Here is a 26,977-nt window from a genome sequence, read left to right on the forward strand (position 1 = left end):
GGCACATGCACTATCACAAAAATCAATCACATTTCAATATGATTAAATAATGTATGATTTCATGAAATGACGTGACAAATCTGTGGTGCAGAGGCACGACTGCAAACGTATGCATAAGAAAGAAATTAATTTCCCCTGATGAGTCTGAAATAATTATTACTATATTATATATGAATAATAACATTACCATCATATTAGGATGTAAATAAACTACATACTGACAATACAGCAGAATGGCCTCTTGACATATTTATTGGTTAACATCAAAAGGTGTGACTTGACTGAAGTGAGGCTATGCGACCAATAAACAGATGGTCCCTAAAATTATTCTGCTAAGGTTTTGCTCGAATTGTATTAATACTTTGATCACTAGGCGTTAAATCATATATATATTTCAGCAGAGAAATACCATTTTAACAAGATATACTTTAAGAAATTATAATAAAGATTACAACCTAAGAAATGTAAGTACAGTACTATATAAGACATTTACAGCCTTTCATTTTATTTATGAACCCATCATTAAATAGAACCCACACTGTCAATCGGAAAATACAGTAAATAATAAAAAACAAAAATTAAAAAAAGAAAAAAAATATTTTGCGTGCAATTATTTCTATATCTGCTTCCCCTTTATTGAAATGTATATACAGTACAGTAGCAATGCTGTGCTTAACACTGATTATATTTTAAAAATAAATGATTAAACTACTAGAATATAATTAAAGATATGAAGATGGAAATCAGCATAAATTAAATGCATCTGTTTCATCTGAGTTGATTCTCATAACGGGGACATTTTATAGTTGGTTTTGACTCATTAAAATAAGTACAATATGTGAGTTGAACATCTTACCTCCTAGGGGATATAAAAGAGCAGCATATGTTTGTAGAATATTTGATAAATAAATGTTACCCATGCATAGACTACAGTATGGCATCTTATATCTCTGCATTCAGGAACATCACCACAGCCTGGGAATGGCAAATAGAGAAGACAACTAAGCCAAAAAAGAAGCAAACACAATATAAGACAAGATAATTAGGGATGATCATCGTGTCCTGGATTATATAATAATGAAGTGTACACAACCATGCATATGATGAATATTTGGCCATATTTGTAATTAGTGTAAAAACTAAATAATTCCACATCACATTTAGACTAAAGAAAGGCCTAACAGCAACCTGGATTTACTATTGCTATAAGTCTCTGAAACATGTCACCACATGTAGGTGACATACTACGAGGCTCCTATAATACCACCAACGAGAAAGGCAAAACTGTGTGTTTGGTAGTTTGTGTGTTGGGATCACAAACTTAAAGGGAGTGGGAGTGTGTGTGTGTGTGTGTGTGTGTGTGTGTGTGTGTGTGTGTGTGTGTGTGTGTGTGTGTGTGTGTGTGTGTGTGTGTGTGTGTGTGTGTGTGTGTGTGTGTGTGTGAGAGAAAAAGTGATTGTAAGCACAAGACTGAGAGCACATTGAGGCTTTGTGAACCTGGAGTCTCTTTTACACGTAGAGACACGGGGAGGGAGGTTAAGTTGCAGCTCTGTCCGTATTAATGAGAGTCTGATGTTAGAGAGGACATCCCAGAATCCTTAGCAGAGTCTGGGGCGTCGGCGGGTGGAGGGGAAGAGACTCTCTCATAGATGAAACTGTAGAGGCTGACGTCAGGTCGCGTCGTGCGGCAATTCTTACACATCAAACTGGAGTACTGGTTCAAAAGGCTGTACAGCCTCCCTGGAAGGGAAAAAGGAGGGAGGTGAAGATAGAGAGAGGAAGAGAGACAGAGAGAGGGGATGGTGCAGGGGTCAAGAGATGAGAGAAAGACGGAGGCAGATAAAACAGGATTTGTGAGAAAATACAGAAAGGACAAACAGGTAGTCAAAGAACAAGCATGTGAGGCAAACACTGAACCAGAAGAAAAAATGAAAGCGTGTTCGGGCTCATTTATAAATCAAGCACACGTCCACACGCACACGGGCCGTGAGCTTTTTCTCTGTAGATCCACTTTAGGAAATGGATGGCTCGAGGGGAATTTCTCTGAAAGGCTTCAATAAATGTCAGCGCAAGAAAAATGAAAAGAGGGGGAGGGCAGAGGCTGGGGTCAGTTCAGGCAGTAATCCACTCTGAGGCTGAGGCTGAATGGATGGGCTGAGGAACAGATATGGCCCATAAAGTGGAATAACTTAACATTGAGATGGACCGCATTCTGTTATTTATGCGTACTGTCCCTGTAATGGCGTCAGAAAGTACAACCTCCGTGTGCCGTACGAGCCTCATGAGTCCCACAATCCTAACAGTGGCTGGTATCATTAGCATTCATGTTCATTATGCAATTAAGTGTAACAGCTCAACAGAGACAGGACTGAATAGGGAGTCAAACTCCTGCAACAACACTACTAAAAACATTCGTTTTTGTGTGCGAGTCTTACCGACGGTGACTTGTCTCTCGGTGAGAAAAGTGTGTATTTCATGAACATCCCTCATAAGCTGAGCATCTCCAAATGTGAAGTACGCCACGTCTCTCCCAGCCTCTGCTGCAGCCATCAACTGAATCAGCGCTGAAAAAGTGAGAAGATGAAAGCTAAAGGGAAATCCAGGCAACAACGATTTACCATATTAGCATCATTAGTACCCTTCAGTTTCAGAACGCAATCATAAATGTGTAATTGACCGCTGAAAATAAGATGAGGAAACAAAGTAATTGGTCAATAAGCTGGATAAGGTAGGGCTTCTGGCAGAAAAGAACACGAGTGACGGGAGCAATTTGTACCAGAAGAGTAAATAATCCACCACTGGTAGCATAGCCTCATCAACAGCACTCATTTTTTTAGCCCTTGCAAATTAGGTCTTAAAACCTTTAAATATTTAACATAATGGATATTGATTCCAGATTAAAACACAGAAAAACAAACATCATTTGCAAAAGGTCTATACTCTTTACAACAACTTAGCAGCTCGGTGTTATGTATCTACCACATCTCAGGTCAACTTCGGGACAGGAACGTAAAATACAGTTATTGCCGTCTAAAAATACCAGCTATGCTAATTCCAGGGTTTAAGGGTGGGGGTCCCTGAACGCTAATATCACCCTAAGGGACTTTGTCAAGTCCAGTGGATCTATTCATAGCGGGCTGCAGAGGAAATTAACAGCTTCAGTACTAAATTAAACTGTACAAAAATGTTCCATTGCTATTCCAATCGCATTTGCAGGACATTCATGAGAAGATTTGTGCTTTAGTAAAGCACGGCCTCCATTAAAGATAAGTATAAACAACATAACAGTTAATTAATATGTTTAAAGACATTGACTAGAAAAAAAAAGAAAACTGGTTAAGATTTGCAGTGTGGTTTACTGGAGGGGACAGTAAGGGGCCCCTGCTTGTGAAGAGTGATGTTGTGTAAGCTCGCATAGAACGGCATCAGCCCGGATTTATGGTGTCCCCTCCCTGTAATCAATTGCCTTTTTAATGGAAAACATAAATGTGTGTCAGCTGATCAATAAAGGGAGGGACGGGACGGGTGAGTGACACCCTGGGAGAGCTGCTAATTGACCAGAGGAGATTGGGGAGAGACCTGCATCTGTGACTGCCGTACCGTCCTTCAGCAGGAGCTTCAATGGCTACGACAAGCAGTCGACTTATATTTACCTCCAGCTTGTGAATCCCCAGTTAACATTTTAAGCTCTCATGTATGAAAAAACATTCTTTCTAAACACAGTCTTTTCCTTCAATTCTTTCTCGAAGCATCTTTGTAATGCAGCTGATGCTACCTTTGAGCCGTGTGTCTCCACCAAAGGCTCCACAGCCCCAGTTGCCTGTGGCTACTGCAGGGAGGTGCTTGCTGTTGACGTTGTTTCTGAAGAATCCACAGTATGCCTGGGATAAATGCACAGGGAGTAGGAGGAAGGGAAGGCGGGGAGGAAATAGACACAAGAGAAAATGTTTCAATATTTTTCGATGATGTATTTGTACAATGTATTAGACTTTTAGTGTGCCGTTTTAAAATGTACAGTATACAGCATTGTTTTAAGTTTGGTGGGTTACATGTGGGCTAGACTTCAAAAAGTCACAATGTTGAAGTGTAAGCCTCAACTCTGAAAGTGCCCACAGGTGCATAATGTTTTGCCTAATTCCTCAACAGTAAAATTAGAAAACTAGAATGGTGCAATGTTTGATGAAAAGAATACTGTAAAGCATTGTCAAAAACATTAAATCGTTCAAAAAACAAACAAGTGTCTATTTATGAAAGCAAGCTCCAAGTTGTCATATAACACACTTTATACAATCTTACCAAACACATAATTAAATTCACCAAGCTATCTGCCACCTTAGCAGCGACTGCGTTGCAGCGAGGTACAGCAGTGTGTGTACTGGTTCTTCTGAGAAATTCTAGCGGTTAGCCAAACACACGGTTCAAATCAAACAATAGAAGTGAGTAGGCTGTTTTCCCCCATTGTGTATCTGGATGCAGAGCTCTTAATATACTTTTATATAGCTCAATATATGTGCAAACACAGATAGGAACATCTCTCTCTCAGGTAATTATGAATCCCACAGCACTTCTTGTAAAGACTCACCCTACATAGCTGGATGAGGCGGAGATGATTGGTTAGGGTTTGGCCTTGACCGGTACCTCAACAAACAGAGACCTGGCCAATCCTAGCTCCCTAAGGCTACGCAGAAGAGGTCTTGCCAGAAAAAGAAGCAGTGGGATTCAAAATAACGACTCTCTCTCACCTTGTTGAGTTCTCTGGTCATCTTCTCAGGGAGAAACTGCTCAAGGAAGTGCCTGAATCTGAGAGCATCAATGGCCACAATCTCTGTACATCGTCTCTGCCAGTCATCCCTGGGGAAAAAAAATCAAAAATGAAGAGAGATTGAATTGACAATGATTTTAAAAAACCACACATCTTTTCTCAAATGTTTTTCTGAATGACTAAACAGTACTATGTAAGGAAAAAAATACCTGGCAGTCTCATCCTTGTGGCTGGCCTTCCACTTGAAACTCTCAGCATAGCCAGAGTATTTACTGTACTGTTCAGTACCTACAGAACAAGAAAGAAAGCAAGAAATAAAAAAAAGAAAGACATTAGTCAGTATTCAGTGGTCAGAGCACCCAGTGGGCCTAAATCTGATTCAGCGCCTTATTTCTTAGATCACATTTAGTGCTTTCTGTGCTCCCCATGTGAGTACACAGTATCAGCTTGTATTGGATTGTCATAAATAAAGGCCATTGATTTAATAAGTAATCCGCTTTGGGATTTGAAATGAAAAGCTTTCAGCCATAATAGGAAGGAATGGTTAGAACAGAAGTAGCTAACCTTGGATGCATTCCCAAAATGCTTTCAAAACACAAAGCACCCCTGAATCATTCATTCACTGACAGGGTAACACACCTCTGTTATTAAGAAGTTAGCCTTTTTATAATGTGTACTGGTATGTGCTCATGGTAAGAGCTCCAAAGATTTCATCATTCGTCAATGCAAATACAGCTGTTCAATTCTGCAAACGATGCCTATTAAAGGCTCCAAACATCATGCCTTAGGTACAAGGAAGTTTTACTGCTCCTCGATGAAGAGCAGGTGTTTAACACTTGATTGATATAGCCCTTTAGGTTTTCCTGCATGTACTGGCAGAGTTACGTATCCTCCTGGGAGAATAGATCAAATGTATTTTAAAAGCAATGCTAAATGTCAATCCTTGAAAGCATCTCTTGAAGAGCAGTAATTAAACGCTGCTTTTACTTTCCCATAATTGGTTTCATTTCAATTTTAAGCATGTACCATCTGCCAATACTTGAAGTTTAAATGTGAATGATAATTTTAGATTTGTGCTTTTCTATGTTAAAGTATGACATAGATAATGGCCTATTCTGGAGCCAAGACATAATCCAACAATGACAGTAAAACTGGCTAGTTGAACAAAATGAACATTTATTTTAAACATCCAGTCAAAGTTTTTTTCTACAACACTAGTGACTCTTAACGTCAAACAACAGGCTACCCATATCACTTTCTCCATCAACAGAGCTGTCCTCCTCCTCCTTCACCTTGATCCTATTTATCCTGGCAACCGCCCATGAAAGCCTCCTGGCAAACAGGCTTCCATCACAAGATTACATCGTGTCCCTCTAACTTCCGATGTGAAAACGCCGATTGACAAAAACTGATGTGGCGTATAAGTTTCAAATTCACTGAAAGACCAATGTTAAGACACCACTAAAGACAAAGACATATGATTAACTTGACTGAAGAGGAGAAACAAAGACGGAAGAAGAAGAGTCAGTTAAAAAGAAATAGAGACTAGACTTTAAGAGGAAACACTGAATGCGTGCAAGGAATATTCTGCAAGGTTTAAATAAATCTATGGCGTAACTGGCCATTCCATTAGTGGAGCTATGACCTTAGTTGGGCAATAAATTCATTTCTGTCCAAATGTAATAAAGTTAAGTGGAGAGGAGGAGGAGGGAAAGAGGGAGGGAGGCAGAATGATGGGAGGCAGGGAGGAGGACGATGACTAACCGCTGAAGGTGACTTGGAAGGGATGGGAGTTTCAGAGAAGATAACATGGCGCCATACAAAAGAGACTATTCTTGGCTTGCTGAAAGGAGCGTACTGAACAAGACAGAGGTCGATTTTAACATTGACTGAACAGCACTGATTGTGTGTGTGTGTGTTTTGTGGTATAACCATTGTTGGTCAAGGGTGATAACATCACGGTGGCTTTTCCTTTTCTGTACTCTGCAGTTCCAACAAGACTATATGCAACGTGCAATGCACTGCAGAAGATATTCAAGGTGCAGATATACCACGCAAACGTCTCGTCACCATTTGTTTTGTCCATGTTAGAGTTGGGTACCATTCACATTATAACCAACACTGGTACAGCTACCAATCTTTACCCTTTTTCGGTACTTTACTCTCTCAATAATAACAAAAGTGTAATTTCAGTTGTAAAAATAAAGTCAAAACTCAATTTCAACGTGTTATTTATTAAGAGCATTTTACACGGACACAAAATAAAACCTCCTCTGAGCCTCCCTCTCCCAAACCCATCCCTACAACCTCCATCCGTCGCAGTCCGTCCCCAGGACATGGTTTAAGAGCGCTGTCACGTGTCTCTCGGAGGAAGCACATGTGAGACGTGTTGCCTGGTCATCTTTGCATTTCGCATTACATATACTGCAGAGAGCGTTGTCTGCGTCGAGTTCTGAAAAAGTGTAACCCCCCCCACCCTTGCAACTGCTTTTGGTTCGCCTTTGCCCCGACTCACTGTGACTTGATCAAGCTGCAGGGGTGACGTAGTCCCACTCTATCCATTTCTCTCTATCCGCAAAGTTACTCTGTCTCACTTACCGAAATTGGGAACTGATTGATTTAACGTAAATCAGAACTCAGTAAAACTTACGTAATTTGGTTTGTACCATTAAAAGTCCTGAGTTCTGTACTCAACCCTAGCCCACGTGTCTCTTTTGCTAGGCACAAGTTCAAAGAATCAACAGAATCAATGAAGTGCTGACATTTGGGAGCACCATTTATATTTGAGTTCCTGCAGGCGCAGCTAAGTTATAATACATGCACTCATGTCAAACAGATGGATTTATCAAACCGCATAATGATGCCTCTTGTGTCATCAAAAGCAAATCTGAAGGCTCATTTTAATGCCCCTGTGAGCTACAGGCACCAAAGCAGGATGAGTGTATGTTAAATATTTGCTCTGTCAGGCTACATAAAGTGGCAATAAAATAGATATGATGCAAGTATAAATTAACTGACTTAACTGAGGATATTTTGAAACGTGGTGAGAGGGCAATGAGATGAACTTCTCCATACTCTACAGTGACACTACAAAAAAAAGAATGAAGGTAGATTTGAATTAACGTGTGTATTTGATTGAATGAAATAACACATAAGTGATCATATTGTGTCCACCCAAACATTTATATTATTTAATTTTTTGGGCACAAACTGAACTAAAATATGTGCTTCTGTGATTTTTATCTGTGTTTGCCCTTACTTTGACCAGTGGTGGGCGAAGTACAGCTGTAAGGCAGAAGAATGGTTATAGGAGGAGGAGGAGGGAGGAGAGTGAGAGGGCCGAACACTTAGGGAGGTTGACCCAAGCAGAGTGAGTTGGAGGTTGAAAAATAGAGCAATTCTGCTGTAGAGGAATGAAGGATAACTGGGCAGTCACAAGTGAATCAATGCAATGGATTTACACTGTTAGTGGATAGGAAGACGGGTGAAAAATGAATGAAGCCCAATAAACACACAGGGCTCAATGAGCGAGAGAAAGTAACTCAAAGATGAAAACAACACTAGTTTAGCCAACGTTATGTGTAAAAATACTAGCAAGGCATTTAAAAAATATGTGGTTTCTAGGTATGCTTTGAGGTCAGCTAACAAATATCAATTAATACACCACATGGCATGAAGGCGTATTGTATTCAGAGTGGTAGAATCATATATCTGGGCTATTCGTTCTGTATATATTGTTGCAATGCGACAGCTTTGATGCCATCCAATTCTGCATGGAGGCATAAATCATCCATCAACTTTACTTGAGCTGAGCGTCAAGGTATATAAACAGCCACACAAGTACATCAGGAAACCCTCTTTAGTATTTGCTATATATAACTTTTTGTATTACTCTGTCTAATAGAATGACGCCATCTGTAATCGATTAAATAGTGGACTGGCAAAGCTTCAGGCCTCACAGCCTCAGCTGTCTAGAATGGACCCGCAACAGGACTACGATGGCATGCAGTCGCCTAACTTGCTGCTTTTTCCCCATTAATGATGTATTATTTCCAGGATTCACTATTTATCTGAAATGTTCATTCTTATGACCTGGCACGCCCAATGCTAATAGGCTGATTACAGCAGTAAAGAAATATACCATGCTCTACAACAATTCCATTCACTGCGCAATATGGACTAAAACAAACCATGTCACAGAAAGCCTTAACTGGGTGAAACCTATAAATAACGTGTCCTTATATCTAGCCTTTGTAGGAGAACATTACTAAATCTCTGAGTATGTGTGTGCATGTGGGTGTCTGTGTATGAATGCATGCGTGTATCTTTTGCTCATTTGCTGCCTGGAACTCATTAACATAAAAGCCAGGACTTGTAACTTAGATGAACTGGCTTTCAGGCAAAGCTCCCTTTTCACAGCAACAATCTGGTACAACGCCTAAAACACTTCTGATGCTCTAACTCTAATCCATCTTAACACTGACATCGCTTAACTTGGGGGAGCAACTTGCTCCCAACCCAATGGGGGCATTTCACTGTATTTTCTGGTAGAGTATCACAGCCTCAGACTGAAAGGTTGTGCTGAATCTCAGCTCATCCGTTTCATACGCAGTTACAAACAGCCCCAGTGGGTGTTAGAGGTCACAGTCCGATAAAACCACACAAACTTCATCATTTGCAAAAAGCAGAGAGGCAATCTTGAGTTCACCAAACCAGAGACTCGCCACTTGGCAGAGATTCTGCCCATGAAATCAGAAATAAGCGGAGCCAAATCAATTCACTTAAAAAGCTTCTTGACTTATTGCCGAGAATACAATTCATTCCAACTACACAAGGGTCACATCGCATCAGCTTTCCTGAGGAAGCTGAGCATTGTGACACCAAGATAATTGGAGTGCACCCTTCATTCCTGCAAACTCATCCCACACTTGTGTTTAAGCGTATGTTACTGTAGAACCTGCTGTCTGTCTGGTCTTCTGACCTCTCTGGTAATTAGGAATCCACTGTGCCAACCAAAACTCAAAAGACCAACATGTATAAAGTATATTATTTAATATGCCATTCATTTAATTGATTTTTAATTCTTGACTTACCTCAATATTGTTTTTTGGTTATTTATTTCATATCAATTATTAAATACTACTCTGATATGTGTTTTGTTAATTTATTGCACTGTACTTTACATTTTTTGTACACTACTACATCTTTTATTCTGACATATGACTACTCAGCAAATTTGAAGTCACAACTCCATTGTGGACAATACATATCTTCTTTTTCCCCATTTTCAACAACACATGAAGCAAGCCAATAAAAGACGCATACATGAAACATGGAACTCTGAATAAAACAAAGAAAAGTGAAAAGCGCAGTTTGGTCTTTCTTGTTTGAAAATGTAATTTGTTGATAGTATTGTGTCAATACCAGTACCCTTTATATCACTATGGTAGAATCTAAAAATATATGTTCTGTGCATGTGTGGGACTACGTACCTGTGACGATGAGGCATTCATTGTATTCCAAAGCTTCAGTAAAGAGGCGAGAGACGATGAGTTCAGGGTTGATGAGGAACCTGATCTCTTCCTGGACCAGTCCATGTCCTGTTACTCCACCACCAACTAACCGGTTTGCAAAGTCCACCTAATTAAATTATATTAGGAAAATAAACAGAAGAGTTAAACAAAAATGGCACAATCCCTCTTTTATATTCACGGCCAAACAAATCTTGATTCAACAACGTTAATATATTAACATGCAAATACTATGCAGTTGAGAAGAACTGTGAGGTTTAGCTACCGTCACTCCCATTATGTGAACATATTACTCCATTATTGTCTCCTTATTATCTGTCACCCACTGTGGTCATTTAACACAGATAGATGTCTATGGTTCACTCCACCGCTTCCTGCTAGTGAATAATCAAATCAGGATATTGTAGCAAAATCTAAAGAGATAGTTCAAATGTCTATAAAATCTTCAGGTAAGGATGAGCAGTGATGCAGAATCTGCATGAATGTCTGCGGACTGCCACTATATTTGTAAAAAAGGCATAAGTATTGGCATTTCCTGTGTAGGCTCACTATTTAATGATGTATCCACAGGATGATAGGAAAACACCACGACTTGTGTTTTTAAAAACAAATAAACAAATAAAAAAAATAATTGTCATCGTTTAGTCTGATAATTGGGAAGGGTCAAGGAAGACAAAATAGATAAATTTAGGGGACCAACAAGTGGAGAGCAAGGTAGTTCTCCAATCAGAGGGTCGGTGGTTCGATATACCCGGCTTCGGCAGTCGATGTGTCCTTGGGCAAGACACTTGTTGGAAGGCTTGCCATCGGTGTGGACTGGATGATGAATGTTAGTTAGAGTCTGATGGTGGCACCTTGCATGGTAGCCTGTCATCACGTGAATGGGTGAATGATATGTAATATAACTGATTTAAGTCGGGAGCGTCTGCTAAATGACTGTAATGTAATGTAATGTAATGTAGTCTTAAGTATGAAAGATGATTTTACAATTACATTTATTCTCCATGAGCTAGACCAACAAATCGGTTGGGCCAATATATTGGTTAATAAAAGCTAATTGCAGAAGAATCGGTATCGGTATATATGATGGTCAATAATTAACAAGGAATTTGCAGAACCATAATATGCCTTAAAGAAAGTTGTTTACGTGATGGGTTTATGGATAAATGACTGTCAGCCGATCTATAATTATCTGTTTTTTGGAGCCTCGATCTTCAGGACTCCCATGGATAGCAATGGCATGATTGTGTTCCCAAAAGCAAAAAACATGATTACTGAGCAATCTGCAACAGCACAGAAGATGTGCTCTCACCTTCACTTTCAATATAATAACAATATCCAAGACACCATTGACAGCCAGTTCTTAAAAATAAGAAAACAAATTCTAACAACAATGATGAAATTTGGCCTGTAATACCTTAGAAAAGTTCAAGTGGTAGACAAAGTTTGCCTGAATGGAATTTAAGCCATTTTTAGCCAAATATTTTGGTGTGATCCAGGAGCTTGATGCCATTTAAGCCCACTGCTTGTTTTTGTGGCATGGATACCAGGAAAGCAGATTCAATCACAATGCTGCTATTCAAACAGGCTGTCAGGGGTGAGGGTTCTGCTCACTGGCCCACAGCTACGTCAATCTGCGTGACAGTGAGTGTGTTTGTATGTGCATGTGTGTATGTAGTCTAACCAGTCGCTCCACTCCTCACCTCCTTCACTGGTTCACCCCTGACCTCACCCCCCTCACCCTTCTATCTCACCTCCTGACAGAATGACAGCCCACTCTGCCCTATAAAAATTGAATACACAGCCACTGCCCAGCCTGCTGAGGTAGCCATCAATCCGCCCGCAGGACTCCTGGCCCACTGGGTCGCCCCAGTGAGATGGCTCACCCTTGTCATTTTTTCCACCATGCGCCTCCTTTTCCCTCATCCCCCACCCCAGGGTCTTCTCCTGCCCCCTTGCCTCCTCTGAACTACTCAAGTGTAAAAAACAGCTGTCAGCTAGAGTAAAAGAACACACCAGCCAGTCTCGAAAAGAGATGGGGTGAATCAATGCAGAAAAAAAAGACAACAACTTTCCCAGATACACAAAAATCGTATACCAGATTTAGATTTTCAGCAGGTAGTGGACAACTCTTCAGACAAGTAAGTCTCTTTGACATTTGAAAGCTTCACAAAAGGTGTGGTGATGGTCAGAGACCATGGTTTGACCACTACAAACCATCCTGAATATTTAGTTCTACTTGGTGTTGAATGCAAAACATCCAAACAGCAAACAAATTCCTACCTGCAGCATCCCGTAGCCATCATCCTCAATCGTTCCTTCACAAGTGATATGTAGGCGCTTCAGAAGAGTCTGAGAACTTGACAACAAAAGATAGCAAAGCTTTCTGTTATTATTTTACCAATGAGTAACTCACTGTATTAAAACAATATACTAATTTAATGCTAAAGAGTTGAAGCTGCAACATCCTCCAGTAAAGTATGTATGTACTAAAAGTATCACCTGAAAGTTCTCTAGTCATTACTTTGTAGAAACTTTCTTTAGAGCAAAGGAGTGGTTGGACGGAGAATGTTTGTGATTCAAGCCTAAGCTTTTGGCCATGATCCTAATGGAATATAAAGTGCCACCTCAACCTCAGGTCTTTCCACAAGAATTCATCCGTATTTGCACGGTTCATTCTCACAGCCCCACCTGCTAAAAATCCACCAAACAGCACAATGCTGTCATCATTATGTTTCATTATAGGAGGCATGATAATGATGAGCTGTGCATGAGCAGCAAAGGAACTGTGATGTGATGATGTTGTTACAGTGGTCCTTACGCCACTCAGACAACATCAACACATTAATATTTGACAAATTTGAAAAAACAAATCTTCTTTAATATTGATTATTGTGGGTTATTAATTAACTTAATGAGTAAAGAAGAAAGTAATACCTTTCCCAGTTTGGAGGATTGTTCAGTGATTGTCTTGTGAATGTAACAAGACCCTTGGGCTCTTGAAAAAGAAAAAAAGGAAAAAAAAGAATCAAAAAATGTTCATCAACTGAAAAACATGGGAGCATTACAGAGAAACAACAGCTGCAAAATCATGTTGGATATTCTTAATGCTTACTGGTCTGTGTAACTCTCCTGAAGTAGCACAGCAGAGTTCTCAATTTCTCAATTTTTCTTGGTGACGAACCTTCAAATAACCTGAAAAAGAAAGCAAATGGGGATTTTAGGTCTCAAGAGATTTTTGTAGGGTACTGACTTTGTTGAATAGAATATATGGAAGTCTTTTTTTTTTACTTGAAATATATACAAGTGTTGATATTAAATAAACTTAATGTGTTGTAGCAGATGAGAGACATGGATGTTTCACTCAGAGGCATTATCTATAGCTCGCTGCACAACCATGCCACAACATGTCATGAGTGAGGTCAAGCATTTAAACTGGCACGATGTCTCTCCCATCTACCTCTGTCCTTCATACAATGGTACTGCCCAAGGCCGTGTTTCAGTTCTTTAGAGTTACCAGAAAAACTAGGGTGGACTGAGGAAAGGGAGAAGGGAAGAGAGAGGGAGGGAGACAGAGAGAGAAAGGAGAGAGAGCATTGGGTGGACATTTTAAAAACACCCCATACTGGTACTCTCCTCCATTCAAAGCGTCCGTAGCTGATGACTAATCACTGTTAAGCATTAATCTTTCCCTCTTGCCACTTTTTGTCCAGACCAGTAAATATATAAAAACAGAGGGGACAAATTAAATGAAAATGCAATGACCTAAAAGGCCTTCAGTGAGAGAGAGATAAAAAAAACAAATTTAATAGGCACTTCCTGCATTTCAAAAGTCATTAATTACTTGGTTCCTGTCCACTGCAAACTTACCTACTACATAAAGTGCACCAAGAGACAGAAGATTTCTGACAGTTTTATTAATAACCAATAAGACTGTTTTCCTGCAAATGAGGTAGGCCATCTTGTGGTCACTTGGTTCAGGACAAAAAGATGTATTTCTTTATAATGAGCTTTCGTTCTTGACTAAACTGCTAAACGGGGTTCCTATATCATCTTCTCATACGGAGGTAAAACAAGCTAAAGAGATAAGTCTGCCTCCTTTCCTCTTCCTCAAATCTATCCATCACTTAACAGAGGACAAACCTTGACAGTTCTGCCAAAACAGCAATCAGCAGATTGCCTGCTGCTCAGCTTGTCCGAGACGGTAGCCGATAAGCAAAGTGACGGACACTCCCTCAATTACAAGGGGGAAAGGGAGGGCCAGTAACGATCCAGGGCCCATTTTTAGACTGCACTGGTTGTCTTGTCTCATCTTCTCAGAAACACCAAGAGCTTTTTCCCTATTGCTCTTTCCTGTATTTCACTGCCGGCATAAACGCTGATAGTGAAGGCAGGCAGGCAACCAGGTGCTGGCATTGGTCTGAACAGCCAGCCCTGCAACTGGAATCAATGCTTACATTATTACAGAGCCCTCTTCACTTAGCCTGCCACTAACATTTAAGCTGGAAGCATATGCATCCATACAAATTACTGATTGGGAGATTTCGATTAAGATTCAGATAAAATAAGGGAGTTGAATATATGGACCAAATCACACATTATCAATATGACCATCCCGGGGATTCATAAAATAACAATGCTCGACCCCCCAGGGAGAGCAGATGGCTAATTAGACTCTGGATGGCAGTTAGAGCCCATGCAGAGTGCAGGGAATATCAAAGTGATATAGTACTAAACCTACCCTTTATGTTCTGCAAAGAGTGTTAGTTCTATCATAATATAGTATTGCCACGACATCTCCAGTTTGTCAGGCAACAACACATCGGGAGTGATTACACACATCACTGCTGAGGGGACGGTGCCTCAAAGAAATACAAGGAAATTGAGTTGAGGTGATATCTGGACAATGTCAAGTCAGTGTGTACCGAGGTGCTTACTGTCCATACATACTGTAATAGAGCTGGACCTCACCCATACACAACATCTCTAACCTTTATCAGCTACTTTAAATGCCTTAAACCAGCTGGACCTCATTAACAAAGACAGACTCCAGAATACTGTGTTATCCTGAGAGCAATATTGCCACGCCTTCTGCTGCCGTCTGCACAAATTACACCAGCAGAGCAGAGGTTGTGTACTTTAGACACAAGAATATAGACTTGACTGCATTCATGCATCACCTCCCTCCGTTCCAAATAACGTGACAAGTTACAAATAAAAGTGACAGATGGACGGGTCTGCTGTGCCTTTTAAAACAGTTTGTTTCAATTAGCCATCCCAGGCTTTCTTAACAGACCACTGGTTCTGAGTAGGTAGACACAGCGAACCCCAATTTAACACTCCTACTCTGAATCTCCCTCCCACTCAAAAAGGCATAACAGAAACATGGAGCTCAAAGAGACTCTCTGCCCACAGTCCCGTCCTCGAGGCTATAAGGTGACAGGGGTAGTTATTGTACAACTCTACAAAAACATTAATATGCTCTTTGACATGAGAACAAATGAGATATCACATGCTGGGACTTTGTTTAACGGCTAAATCCACTGGCCCAGAATACTGTATGTAAAGACTGGACACTCACTAAATGAGTCAAAGCTGAGTAATAGAATTCATCTATTAAGGTTTTCAAGGCAGTAGTGCCCCCTTATGGAAATCAGTTTCCTCTGAATGGTAGGATCACCAAAAACAGAACTACTCAATCAGAATTTTACCAGTTTGTAATAGATATCATGTAAATATAATAATAATTATCTTTGAATGTATTTGATGCACATGTAAAAACATTGCGAGCGAGTCTGCCAATGCCAATAAAACCTGGGCAACACTGGGTGTTCAACAATCATTTAGGACTAAAAAAAAAGTGTGATGATGCCAATGACTCCAATCATGCTCCTGTTCAACAGCATGGTAAGCTTCTTCTTGAAGCTACAGACCAATGAGGCAAACTGAGGATCAATATCTGAGTCTAAGATATACTCAGTCTCCCGCTCAAAGTAATGGCTTACAAAGAGACTCCGCAAAAAGCTCAAGGGGCAAATTTCCTTTTGTGAATTAAAACCTACGACTGCAGCTCACTCAGTTACCCTAGTGAGCTACTGATCATTGTTTTGTGTCCATACAGTTTTCCCCAAAGGATGGTAGGCCTTTACCTGTAGAAGTTGATCTCAGGATAATTGCAGTACTCCGACTTGCGGGAGTTGCGTCGGGGGAATGTGCAGAAGAAGGCGTTGGCCAGAAGACAGGCTATTTGCTCCTGAGACAGAGTAAGGGACTGGTTCATCCTTGATTTCAGGAGGGCAATTGGCTAGAAAGAGAAAAAAAATGAGGAAAAAAGTGACAAAGAGACCAAACCTGAGAGCCTGGAGATCAGAATGGGAAACACAGGGACAAAGAGAGATGCACAAAAAACACACAAGGTTATGTGTGTGCAGTTGTGTAGGTCTGATGGCTAACGGGGGAAGATAATTAGTTTAGCAATCTAGCAAGCAGAGGAGACAAGGAGAGTTGCATTAGGTAAATGGGTGGTAGTAATTAAGGTCCTGGTTTTCTTGCTCTCCCCCGGGTTTGTTCACTCAGTCACACGGGGCCCATCTATCTTAACTGATTAGGGCTAAAGAGCCTCCCAAGGCTGCCCAGTTAGCAGATCAATACCAGCTCTAATGACACTGACACACACACACACACACACACACACACACACACGCACACACACACACACACACACACACACACACAAGCCTTGACGCTTAGTACCGCAAAATAAGGCGGAGAGTCAGAAAGCTTCATCGGCCACCCGCTACAAATGATTCTTGAGGCAAAAATCTGAACCAGATTCTCCTCCTTTGGTTAAACCATCTTCAACTCTCTGCCCCTTCTTTCTGTCTCCAGTAACAACCAGCGAGATTTTCCAGTCCTGCCCAGAGTGGGAGCTGATTTAAGTTGATTTGATTAAACTGAAGACTCTGAAATAGATAACTGAATTACAGAAATACCAATCTTGGAATTTTTTGCATCGCTATAATTGATGACCGAGAAGGAAAATGAAGACGAATGGGGTTGACATTTAAAAGATCTGTGACGTGGATCAGCTCAATTTACTGTGAATCAAAGAGAGGGCCCTGTTTTCTCAAAATATATTGCCTGGAGGAGGAACAACTAGTTTGTCCAAAGGAATGGATTGAATTTTTAAGTTCATAAGAGGAATTTCCTCAAGTGCACCAGCATGACACATCAGCTGGATGACGGGAAATGAGACGGACCTCTCCTCTCGCAGCCCTCTTTTCTAATGAAGCAGTTCTTGATACGGACCAAAAAGGGGGATTCATTATCTGGCGGTTGTAACTCCTGAGCTGATCTTGTATAACATCCACCATCTAACCATTTGCCTCCGCTCTCTGCTGACTGCATGCACTTACATCCTTCCTCCTATATCCCTCTACACTGATTTTCTGTTTAACTGCAGAGCAAAGGGCTCACCATACAATCGTCTCACACAACCCCCCGAACATAAATGTGTACATATTCAGAAATAGTACACTGCACTTACCATTGTGCAGAGGACAGGAGCACTGAGTGCTAGGTCAACCATGGCTGGCAGTAGAGCGTCAAACAGGAGTTGTAACTCTGACTGCTCAAGATACTGGAGAGAGAAGAGAAAAAACATACAGGCAGAAGTTCTGTTTAATGGGATTTCTCTGTCTAGTTAAACATACAGTTTCTCTGAGCCAACAGTCAGAGTGACTGACAGATCTGAAGTGACATATTAGTTTGTAACACTACTGATTTTCCAACCAAAACATTAATATCTTGTATGTTTTGTTGCATTTCTTTATAAAGGGTAGAGCAAATTAAACAGTTTTTATCTCTGTCTTTTATTTGCAATTTTATCCTCTTATTTTAAAGTTAACATACAAATAACCATAATGAGACAAACAAACACAGGGTTCATACATATTTTTACCAGAAACATTTTACAGGACTTTTCCATGCCTTTGAGGCAAAGTTTCATACATAAATGATCTGAAACCTCAGTGTAAACGTGAAAATAAGAATAAAAAGGCCGGAGAACCCCACGCAGAGAACAATGCAGCTGCAACTGATCTGCCCAAACATTACAGTATTGTTTCACCAATATACGTATATATTATTTTTTTCAGACGATTTTAACTGAACCACATATACTCTAATCTACAGGCATATTTTACATGACTTTCCTAGAACTTTTTTTTCCAAAACCTTTCCAGGCCTAAAAATTTCATTTTAAATTCCATGGCTTTCCGTGTTTTTCATGACCTAACAAACCCTAAGATTCATGGTACAAATGTCTGTCAGCCACCTTAAAGTCAAAACCACTTGAGCAAATGAAAGTCAGCTAAATTATAGGTCAATTCCCCTGAGAAATTCTATGAATCAGCCCACCATAATAACATATTATGGCTGGCCAACAACATTGTCTCTGACCCAAAGCCCATCCTGAACAGTGAGAACAAATTGTTGCCATCAAATATGTTGCAAATGGAGCTGCTGAGATGCAAGAAAAAAATTCAGACTTGATCTGATAAATTACTATCACAACAGCATCATCATCAAATAATAATATAATAACAATAATGCAAACTTCAACAAGAAACAAAAGTGAGAGAAAACATGTATTGATTTTACCTCGCTAGTTACATAATAATTTATATCAGAATCAATTTGTTCAAATAATACTTTTTTTGTTCGTTAGTTTCATACATTTCTAAATAAGCATTTGCATGGATAGATGTCAACAAATAATACTATCACAGTTATTGAACAACAACAGTTCACACCCACATAATTCTGTTTCAACTGAAAACTTGGCCCTGAAGAATATGAGGAGCAGCCTAATACTTTATGAAAGGTTTAAATTGTCTAATAACTTTTTGACAGTGAGTCTGAGGTCGGCTGTGGCGTAGTGGAGAGCAAGGTAGTTCTCCAATCAGAGGGTCGGTGGTTCGATACCCGGCTTCTGCAGTCGATGTGTCCTTGGGCAAGACACTTAACCCCAAGTTGCTCCCGAAGGCTTGCCATCGGTGTGGACTGGATGATGAATGTTAGTTAGAGTCTGATGGTGGCACCTTGCATGGTAGCCTGTCATCAGTGTGTGAATGGGTGAATGATATGTAATATATACTACTGATTGTAAGTCGCTTTGGATAAAAGCGTCTGCTAAATGACTGTAATGTAATGTAATGTAATGTAATGTCATAACTGGTCATACCAGTTACCAATATCTAAGAAAAGATTCTCAATGCTCTCATATCCAACAAGAAAACGCAGTGTCAATTGAGGTAATGGAGGTTTATTGTTGTTCTAGGGTGAACTTTCACTCCTCAGATATCAATAATCCCAACACTTCAGCGGTGAAAGAAGAAAAAGAAATGAGCTGCAGAGCTGCTCGCTACACAGAAACCTGTTTCAGAAGAAACTACCATCAATCTGGGAGCGCTCCTGCCATGGCAGAGGCACCCATACTTCAGCCTCTAGCTTACCTCAGCAGCCATCTGCAATTCCCTCTAAAATAAACACCCAGTTATTCCATCACAGACCCAGATTTACAACGCAATCACTTATGAGTGTGAGTATTGGCTTACTCATCAATCACTTGCCTTATTCTATCAAGGTAAGCAGGGAGGCTTGCGCTGATTAAATGGACTTCTGGAGCAAATGCAAATGACCGGTTGTGGAGAGAGTGGCAGGGAGGCTTGAATTTCAACAGGAAGTCTTCGGTGGGTGATTTGGGCCGGGAGCATTTATATGGCTGCAGAGCAGGTCTGACTAAATGCTGTCAGAAGTAATGGGGTGGTAGACACCATAAAGTGCTCTTGTGGGACTAATATACGGTAGCTGGTGATGCGACAGGATGAGGGTAGAAAGATGACCCCCAGCCTTTCCACAGCTACAGCTGCCGGCCACCACGGTAACACACAGCTTAGGCAGCACACACAAACTATATCGTCACATCAATACATATGACAGACTGCATTCTAGCAGGACGGTCCAGATTTACTGCTGCATAGGCTAATGATCGATTACACTCTGATCTTCCATCCATTCTGGTTTTCATATAAGTTATTTCCATTTCCTGGCAGCTCAACCTACGCAAGTCTCAATTTCACATATTTATTTAGACGTCTCAGAATGTTTTATAGGAAAAAAACCAAGTGACAAAGCACAAAAGTAGGAGGGGTAGAGTCTGCTGTTGTCTTGCTGCTGAATGTTTAGATACTATTTTAACATCAGCTGTACTTACTTCTGGACTGCTTTCCTGTTCAGCCCTAAAATATTCATCAGAAAGTGACACAGTGACAGTTTCAATTGGCAGGGGAGAAACACTAAGACAATTTACAGACAAGCCCTAATTTGGATAACTCTTTTTTTCCCCCCCTATGGCTATTACACGTTGAGCGGCGTGTCAATCACTGGCCCAGGGGCAATGTACCTCTTGACAATTACCCCACTGCTGCACAAATGTTGCTCTAGATTTAATTGGGTGGTCTTGGCTGAGGAGTAAAACAGTTCAGATTAAAATTCACCACAAACTACAGGGAAAGAGAGTAACATTTTTTTTAAAAAAAAAAAAAAAAAAAAAAAAAAAGGTATGAGGAGCAGTAAAAAATATTCTGTCAATTACTTATCAATTGGGTTGCCCCCAAATAATGGCTAACCAATTCAGTCTATGTGATTCTTCACTACATTAGTCTGTGTAAGAAAGATGGTATGTCTGCTGTAGAATGGCAGCTGTTAATCATTTCTGCTCTACGTGTTGGCAGGATGATCTAAATGCTCCCTCATCGTGCATCTATTTACTAATAGAAATGTAACTGATAGAAAGCAGTAGGCATTTTGTATCTGTACATTCATATTCCAATACCACTTTAGTAAATTACTGCACACATCGTATTAACTTTATATATACAAACGTTGACTTGTCCTTCTCCTGAGAACACCATCCCTCCTTGCTAAATTCCTCCGCAGGAAATAAATGCAGGGAAATACTGTTCTCAGGGCAGAGAGTGGAGCCGCTGACGCAAAAGACTCCTGGAAGGGCGAGTTTCTTGCTGGCATTAGTGAGCATCCTTGCAGATTTAATGGGACCTTTTAATTAAATTGGATTAAGCTATAAAAAGGCTCAGGTGGCTATTGATCTACCGAGCTCTCTGCTCTACTCCGAGACATTCTTTTAGAGAGGAGAAGAAAAAAAAAACACAACTTAGGAACGGTCTGAATTAAGCTGAGTAATCAACGATGAGAAGAACATCATGTTCAGATATCAATCTGACTGGACTGTAACAAGAATTAAATGTTCCCACTTAATTGTAAGAGCTTCATTAGAATAATGACCTTGTTCCTAATGGCTCTAACCAAGAAATGAGCCCACCGTGAGAGATTAATAATAAAAGACATGCTTTAATAAATGTAGGTAACCAAATTAGGCTTGTAGCTGGTATTTGCTTTACATCTATTCAAAGACCTTGCCTTCTTCTTTTGGGCCAATTTGGGTGATAATATGCAGTATATCCAGTAGGTCCAGTAGGCAGATAGTTCTACAAATACTGTATCTTCAAGATTTGAAAAGATTAGATGATTTTTTGCAAAAGGACTGACTGATTTGAAAAGATTAGATGATTTTTTGCAAAAGTACTGACGCTTTATTTCGAAATGCTAAATTTCATTACAGTTTTAGTAAGTAATATCATAACAATGAAAGAAAGTTAAATATTCATCCCACGTGGGAAGAAGTTTATCTAACAACAGGTACGTGATTACAGTCCATAACCGTCTTGAGAAGAGGAAAAGAAGTGTTAAAAAAATAGGAAGTAGACATAGAAAAAGAAAGACATTCCCCTGGTTCACCAGCAACAGCTGCTGCCGCCATGCTCTGTGCTCATCTGTCCTAACTGAAGCATATTTGTTCCCGTGAGACTCGCAGGTACTGAGAGGGGACGGAGCACACGGATGGGCTTGCAGCCAAACAGAGGAGAGCAGTCTCCCTTTGCGTCAACAACTCTAGTTTAGTATCAGCTTTAGCTTCATTAAGGTTCATTTTAAAGACATACTTAATCATGTTGCGCTAAACACACACTGCCAGCAAAGTTCAACAAGACCGTCAGAGCTGTGAAACACACAAAGGGCTGCATTTCACTGGTGAGGTATCTATTTATAAGTCAATTAAAATAATAAAAACAGAAGCCTGTTTTATAGCAAACTAAGAAATTATAAAAAATAATTTATTGTTTCTGTAAATTAGGTTTCTAACCCAAAGATTGGATTTAAAATCCATATGCTTCATGTTGAGCAAAGATTAACAACACGCTTTGACAATAGAGTGTGATCTGCAGGCTTTCGGAGAGCTGTATTCTTCCTGTTTTATCTTTTGTACAAGACAAGCCGATAAAAAAAAACAGGTAGCAGTCATGTTTTTGGCAGCTTACCTCTGTGCACAGAAGGTTCAGGGCAGTGAAGTCCCATTTCTTTGCATGGGCTATGTTGTATCTTAATATAGCATCCTGTAGAGAAGAACATTAAGTTATTTAAACATTGAAGACTATTCTTAAATATATTAAAATGTAGGGCAGCACATAAATAGCAGGTTTAAAGCACAACAATATTTAGGATCTCAGATTACAAGGCTTCTTTTAAAACAAGACAAAACAAGCTTTGTTTGTTGCAAACTCTGCCACCATGTGGCTGTTTATGGAGTAGATTTTGTATATTTTAAACTCCTGTGACAGTTCAATTTGAATAATACAATAGAAAGGATCCAGCATACAAGGCATGCTGTCCAAACAAGCCAACGTACAAATTTTAGAAAATTTCACAAATTTAAAAATCTTTCCATCCACACTAAGCTGCCGCCAAAAACAATGTTTTCAAAAATGATTGCAGGTTGGATAACTCTGAAAACTAGAGTCTCATTTGTGTGTGGTGGGAAAAACTATATTTTTTGTCAAATCTATGATTGCTCAGACATGTTCAGTACTGTGTTGGAGTAATGTTAAAATACCAGCTTCATGTCTCCCATCTCTCCCTCTCTTTCTCTCTCTACAGCCACTGATTACAAACTTGATTGTGTTCATCTCTACTAAAACACAATGCAAGTGATTGTGGAAAGTAGGAGGTGGCAGAACAGAGGTGTGAACTGCTCCCACCAAACAGAGTGAACTGTGTCTGTCCCACTACTTACAAGATGATGGATGTAATTTGTAAAGTTGTTGTTTGCCAAAATAAAGAGGAGCTAGAAGAAGAAAAATAGCTTTTTTCCCCAACTTTTGATGTTTCAGTGGTGACATTTAAAGGCTGATTAACCGGTCTTAATGAGGACAAAGAGTATGTTCAGCCTAATTCAGCAGTCCAGTCCAGCACAGTTGTCTTACCCTCACGTCCAGAGAACTTTTGAACCCTCCCTGCAAGGAAGTGTGGATCAGCTCCCACCGACTTTGGACACCACTTCCATCCTGATGACAAATTGCCTTTACTACAACATTCCTAAAGTAACTAATAATGTTGTTTTACATGGGTATATTTTGAAAAGCAGGCAAAGCTGTGATGCACTAATTTACCTCAGTCTCCATAGGAAACAGATTCTTCTCAGAGCAAGGCATCTTCACGGACACATCGTCCCACGCATCTTTGAACTTGCTAGGATATGAAACAGGGACCTCACCTTCTCTGAGGAGATCTGTCTGTAACAGAAAAAAACAAAATGTCTTAACAGGTTACTGCTTTGTGTAGAGAAGTGATAATTGAGATAACTGCTTTCTCTTTGCTCATCAAAAAGATCCAACCGTTGGCTTTTAAAAACTTTTGAATCTTGTTACAAGGTATAGTAGGTGTTGTGAAATTAAGAAGTCAGTCACTTTAGCTCAGTTTATTACTTATTAATTGAGATGCTATAGATCTTAAAACGGAATACATAAATAATGGGAATACAAGCCTTATACTTGTTTTACCAAGAGTCATATTTGCTGGCTGACTTAACAACTGAAAATCAGCTGTCCTGCTTTTAATGTACTAAAAACTTATCTAAAAAACTGTATTTGTGTGATTTTAGGGGATGATGGAGAGAATCTCGCATGGGTAGCAGTGGTTAGTTGATGGCGAGAGCAAGTGGTTGCTACACAGCAGCACTGACAGTGTTCCTGTGGGACTTGTAGTGGAGGACACAGTCTGATAGGAGCTTTACTGACAAGAGGCCCAGAGGGGGATCATGGATGATGGTTTCACTCTCCCTACCACGTTTCCCTATCTTGTTCTCTCTTGTTAAAACACAAATGCCCACTCACATGCACATTTTATTAGTGCAGTATTCGTCACAACATACCACACACATAATAACACACATAAAACCACTAGTTGTTTACTCACCCTGACTGTGACAGTGTGGTTAAGCATTGCTTTCAAGTGAGACAGAGGGGGGGCACACTGAGGCATTCTGTTCAGCTCATCTATGGGTGTCCCCAGCCATCCTCTGTCCATGTTATGCAATGCGAATGAAACGCTGTAAAGAACAAAAACAGAACAGGACAGTGTATGCCACATTATTACTGAAGGACATTGTGAGCATAGTGTAGCTAGGACACAACAGGAAAGGTGATTAATTAATCAGAAAATACAAAAGATGTGACACAGAAAATGTTCACAAGTACCTTTCAAAAAGTGCACCCGACTGGCTTCCAATTAAGTCTTGACTCATATCAGATGAGCCACTGTACTCAGCTTTCTCAGCATCCTCACTTCCCATGGCAACCAGATGGACTTTTTCTTTGGCAGAACATCCAGAATTAGAGTATTTGACAAACTGCTGAGAGTCCTCTGCACAAGCACTGCCATCGTGATCCTTGTCTGCAGAGCTGTTACCGAACGTGGTTTTACAAATGGGGCTGTCCGGACTAAGCATCTCCACATCACTGGTGGGTGTACTGACACCTTTCCTGGGACTATTACTAAGACTGAGAGTGAGTTTTGGATTTGAAGAGTGTGCAGCAACACAGGTTGTTTTAACAGGGTGATAACCAGGTGAAGATGACCTTTTAGATTTCTGCCCATTAGAGCAGAGTGTTAGAGCTGTGTCACTACTGCTGTCGGCAAGAACAGATTCATCCAGCCCACCTGCAGAACCACAGTCCACTGAAGTCTGAGATGCTGCATCATCTTGCATGCTCTCCATTAGTGCACAGTCTTTTGTTGTGTCATTCTTTTGTGGTCCACATTCATCTTTTCCATCTGTTTGTTCAAAGTTTGTTTTTGGGACATCATTCTTGACTTCCTCTGGCTTGACTTCAGAAGTCACACTGTAACGGGACAGAAAGAGAACAAAGTGGGAGAAGGTCTTGTTCGTAGGCTGAAGCTACAGAGGTAGTACTTATGATCATAATAATAATAATAATAATAATAATAATAATAATTACTTTATTTATATAGCACCTTTTAAAAACAAGGTTTACAAAGTGCTTCGACAGACAAGCCAGCAAAACAGTGCAATAGAAGAAACATTAAGAACAAGCGTTAGGATAAACCTAAACAAAGAAACAAAATGAAATAACAAGTGACAATCAAATAAACGAACAAAATAAATAAAATCGAGTGAAATAGGTAAAATATAGTAAACGAATATAAGATAAAATACTAAAACCAAATGAAAATATAAGATAAAATACTAAAACCAAATGAAAACGAAACATAACAAAAATAGTGATACAGCTTCCCTTTTTCCAGCGGCCACTTTGTTAACAAGTATATAATATGTGCATATTATAAAATTGTGGCAGGATTGATTTACCTTCCTTGAGAATCCAACTCTTCCTCCATCTTCAACAGGTCAGACAAGATGAATCAACAATAGCTGCTTAAGAAAGAAAGAAAAAAAATCACTTATTGAGAGGCTGCAACATTATTTTATAATTATATACATTCACCAAGTTATCATATAGCTATGTACTGCCTTTTCTTCATGTGACACTGGATTTTACATAGAGCCAAATCCAAGCTTTATTTGTTCTGGTCTTGAAGGGAAGATAAACTTCACAGAGGTGTTTTGGGACTTTGTTTCTCTCTCAGGTCATGAGACTGCGTGGTCTCTGCTCTGCTGACAGCAGCTCGTTGTCCAGCACATCATGATGAAGAGCTGCTGCTGGCAGGTTCAACAAAGCTACAATTAGCTAGCGAAGTATCCAGAACCAATCTTAGTTATTTTCACTGTAAAAAATAAATCTTATATGGGTGTTTCGATGTTTCTTTCGGGGGGATTTGTATAGTAACTTACCACCTTTGATGCGAACATATCTTGCAGTAAGCAAACATCACATCATCTTGAGCTAACTTAGCTTTGATTGGCTAAAACAATCTAAACATTAGCTATTGTGCGCTAGCCCCGATTCTCGTAGATAGACAGCGCTAACGTACTTTAACCTCATCAAGCTAGCAGCGCTGTGTCCATAAAGACGGAAACATACAACTTACAAGCATGTCCCTCTTCGTGTAAGATGTGTGAGTTACAGGCATAACGTTATCATTTGTACATTGTCATATACACCTACTTCTCCCCTATCCACATAGCACTCCAAATGATATCGTGAGGCCATTGCTTTACGTTTATTTCGTTGTTGCAGACAGCCCCTGTACGCTAACAGCGGAACCATTCGGACCAATCAGACACGTT

The 26,977-nt window shown here is 40.0% G+C and overlaps 1 protein-coding gene across 6 annotated transcripts; it reads right to left on the reverse strand.

Annotated features, from left to right (window-relative positions):
- Positions 1–484: 484 nt before the first annotated feature.
- Positions 485–26,936, reverse strand: parga (poly (ADP-ribose) glycohydrolase a). Of its 6 annotated transcripts, none has more exons than XM_054599840.1 (18): positions 26,856–26,936; positions 26,099–26,164; positions 24,966–25,610; positions 24,685–24,817; positions 23,880–24,002; positions 23,694–23,774; positions 22,752–22,826; positions 17,840–17,932; positions 16,443–16,597; positions 13,409–13,488; positions 13,231–13,291; positions 12,577–12,652; positions 10,255–10,402; positions 4,972–5,050; positions 4,743–4,851; positions 3,776–3,881; positions 2,436–2,564; positions 485–1,740 (listed from the first exon to the last, which is right to left on the reverse strand). In XM_054599840.1, exons 2-18 carry the CDS (start codon positions 26,125–26,127, stop codon positions 1,559–1,561), a joined length of 2,304 nt encoding a protein of 767 aa, XP_054455815.1. In that variant the 5' UTR covers positions 26,128–26,164; positions 26,856–26,936; the 3' UTR covers positions 485–1,558. The 6 variants fall into 6 exon arrangements, with proteins under 6 accessions (XP_054455815.1, XP_054455820.1, XP_054455816.1 ...); XM_054599845.1 differs by having other exon boundaries at positions 26,099–26,161; positions 26,909–26,933; XM_054599841.1 differs by having other exon boundaries at positions 26,099–26,161; positions 26,856–26,909.
- Positions 26,937–26,977: the final 41 nt, after the last annotated feature.

This window comes from Anoplopoma fimbria, chromosome 6 (genome assembly GCF_027596085.1).
Source record: "Anoplopoma fimbria isolate UVic2021 breed Golden Eagle Sablefish chromosome 6, Afim_UVic_2022, whole genome shotgun sequence".
Classification (NCBI taxonomy): domain Eukaryota; kingdom Metazoa; phylum Chordata; class Actinopteri; order Perciformes; family Anoplopomatidae; genus Anoplopoma; species Anoplopoma fimbria.

Bases quoted from the DNA above. Each gene is read 5' to 3' on its own strand.
- parga (XM_054599840.1), bottom strand. From the start codon at position 26,127: ATGGAGGAAGAGTTGGATTCTCAAGGAAG. The intron at 24,818-24,965 runs GTACTTGTGAAC...TGTTCTTTACAG, and splicing joins TCGGGTGCACTTTTTGAAAG to CGTTTCATTCGCATTGCATA. The intron at 10,403-12,576 runs GTAGGAATTTGT...TAATTTAATTAG, and splicing joins ATGGCTACGGGATGCTGCAG to GTGGACTTTGCAAACCGGTT.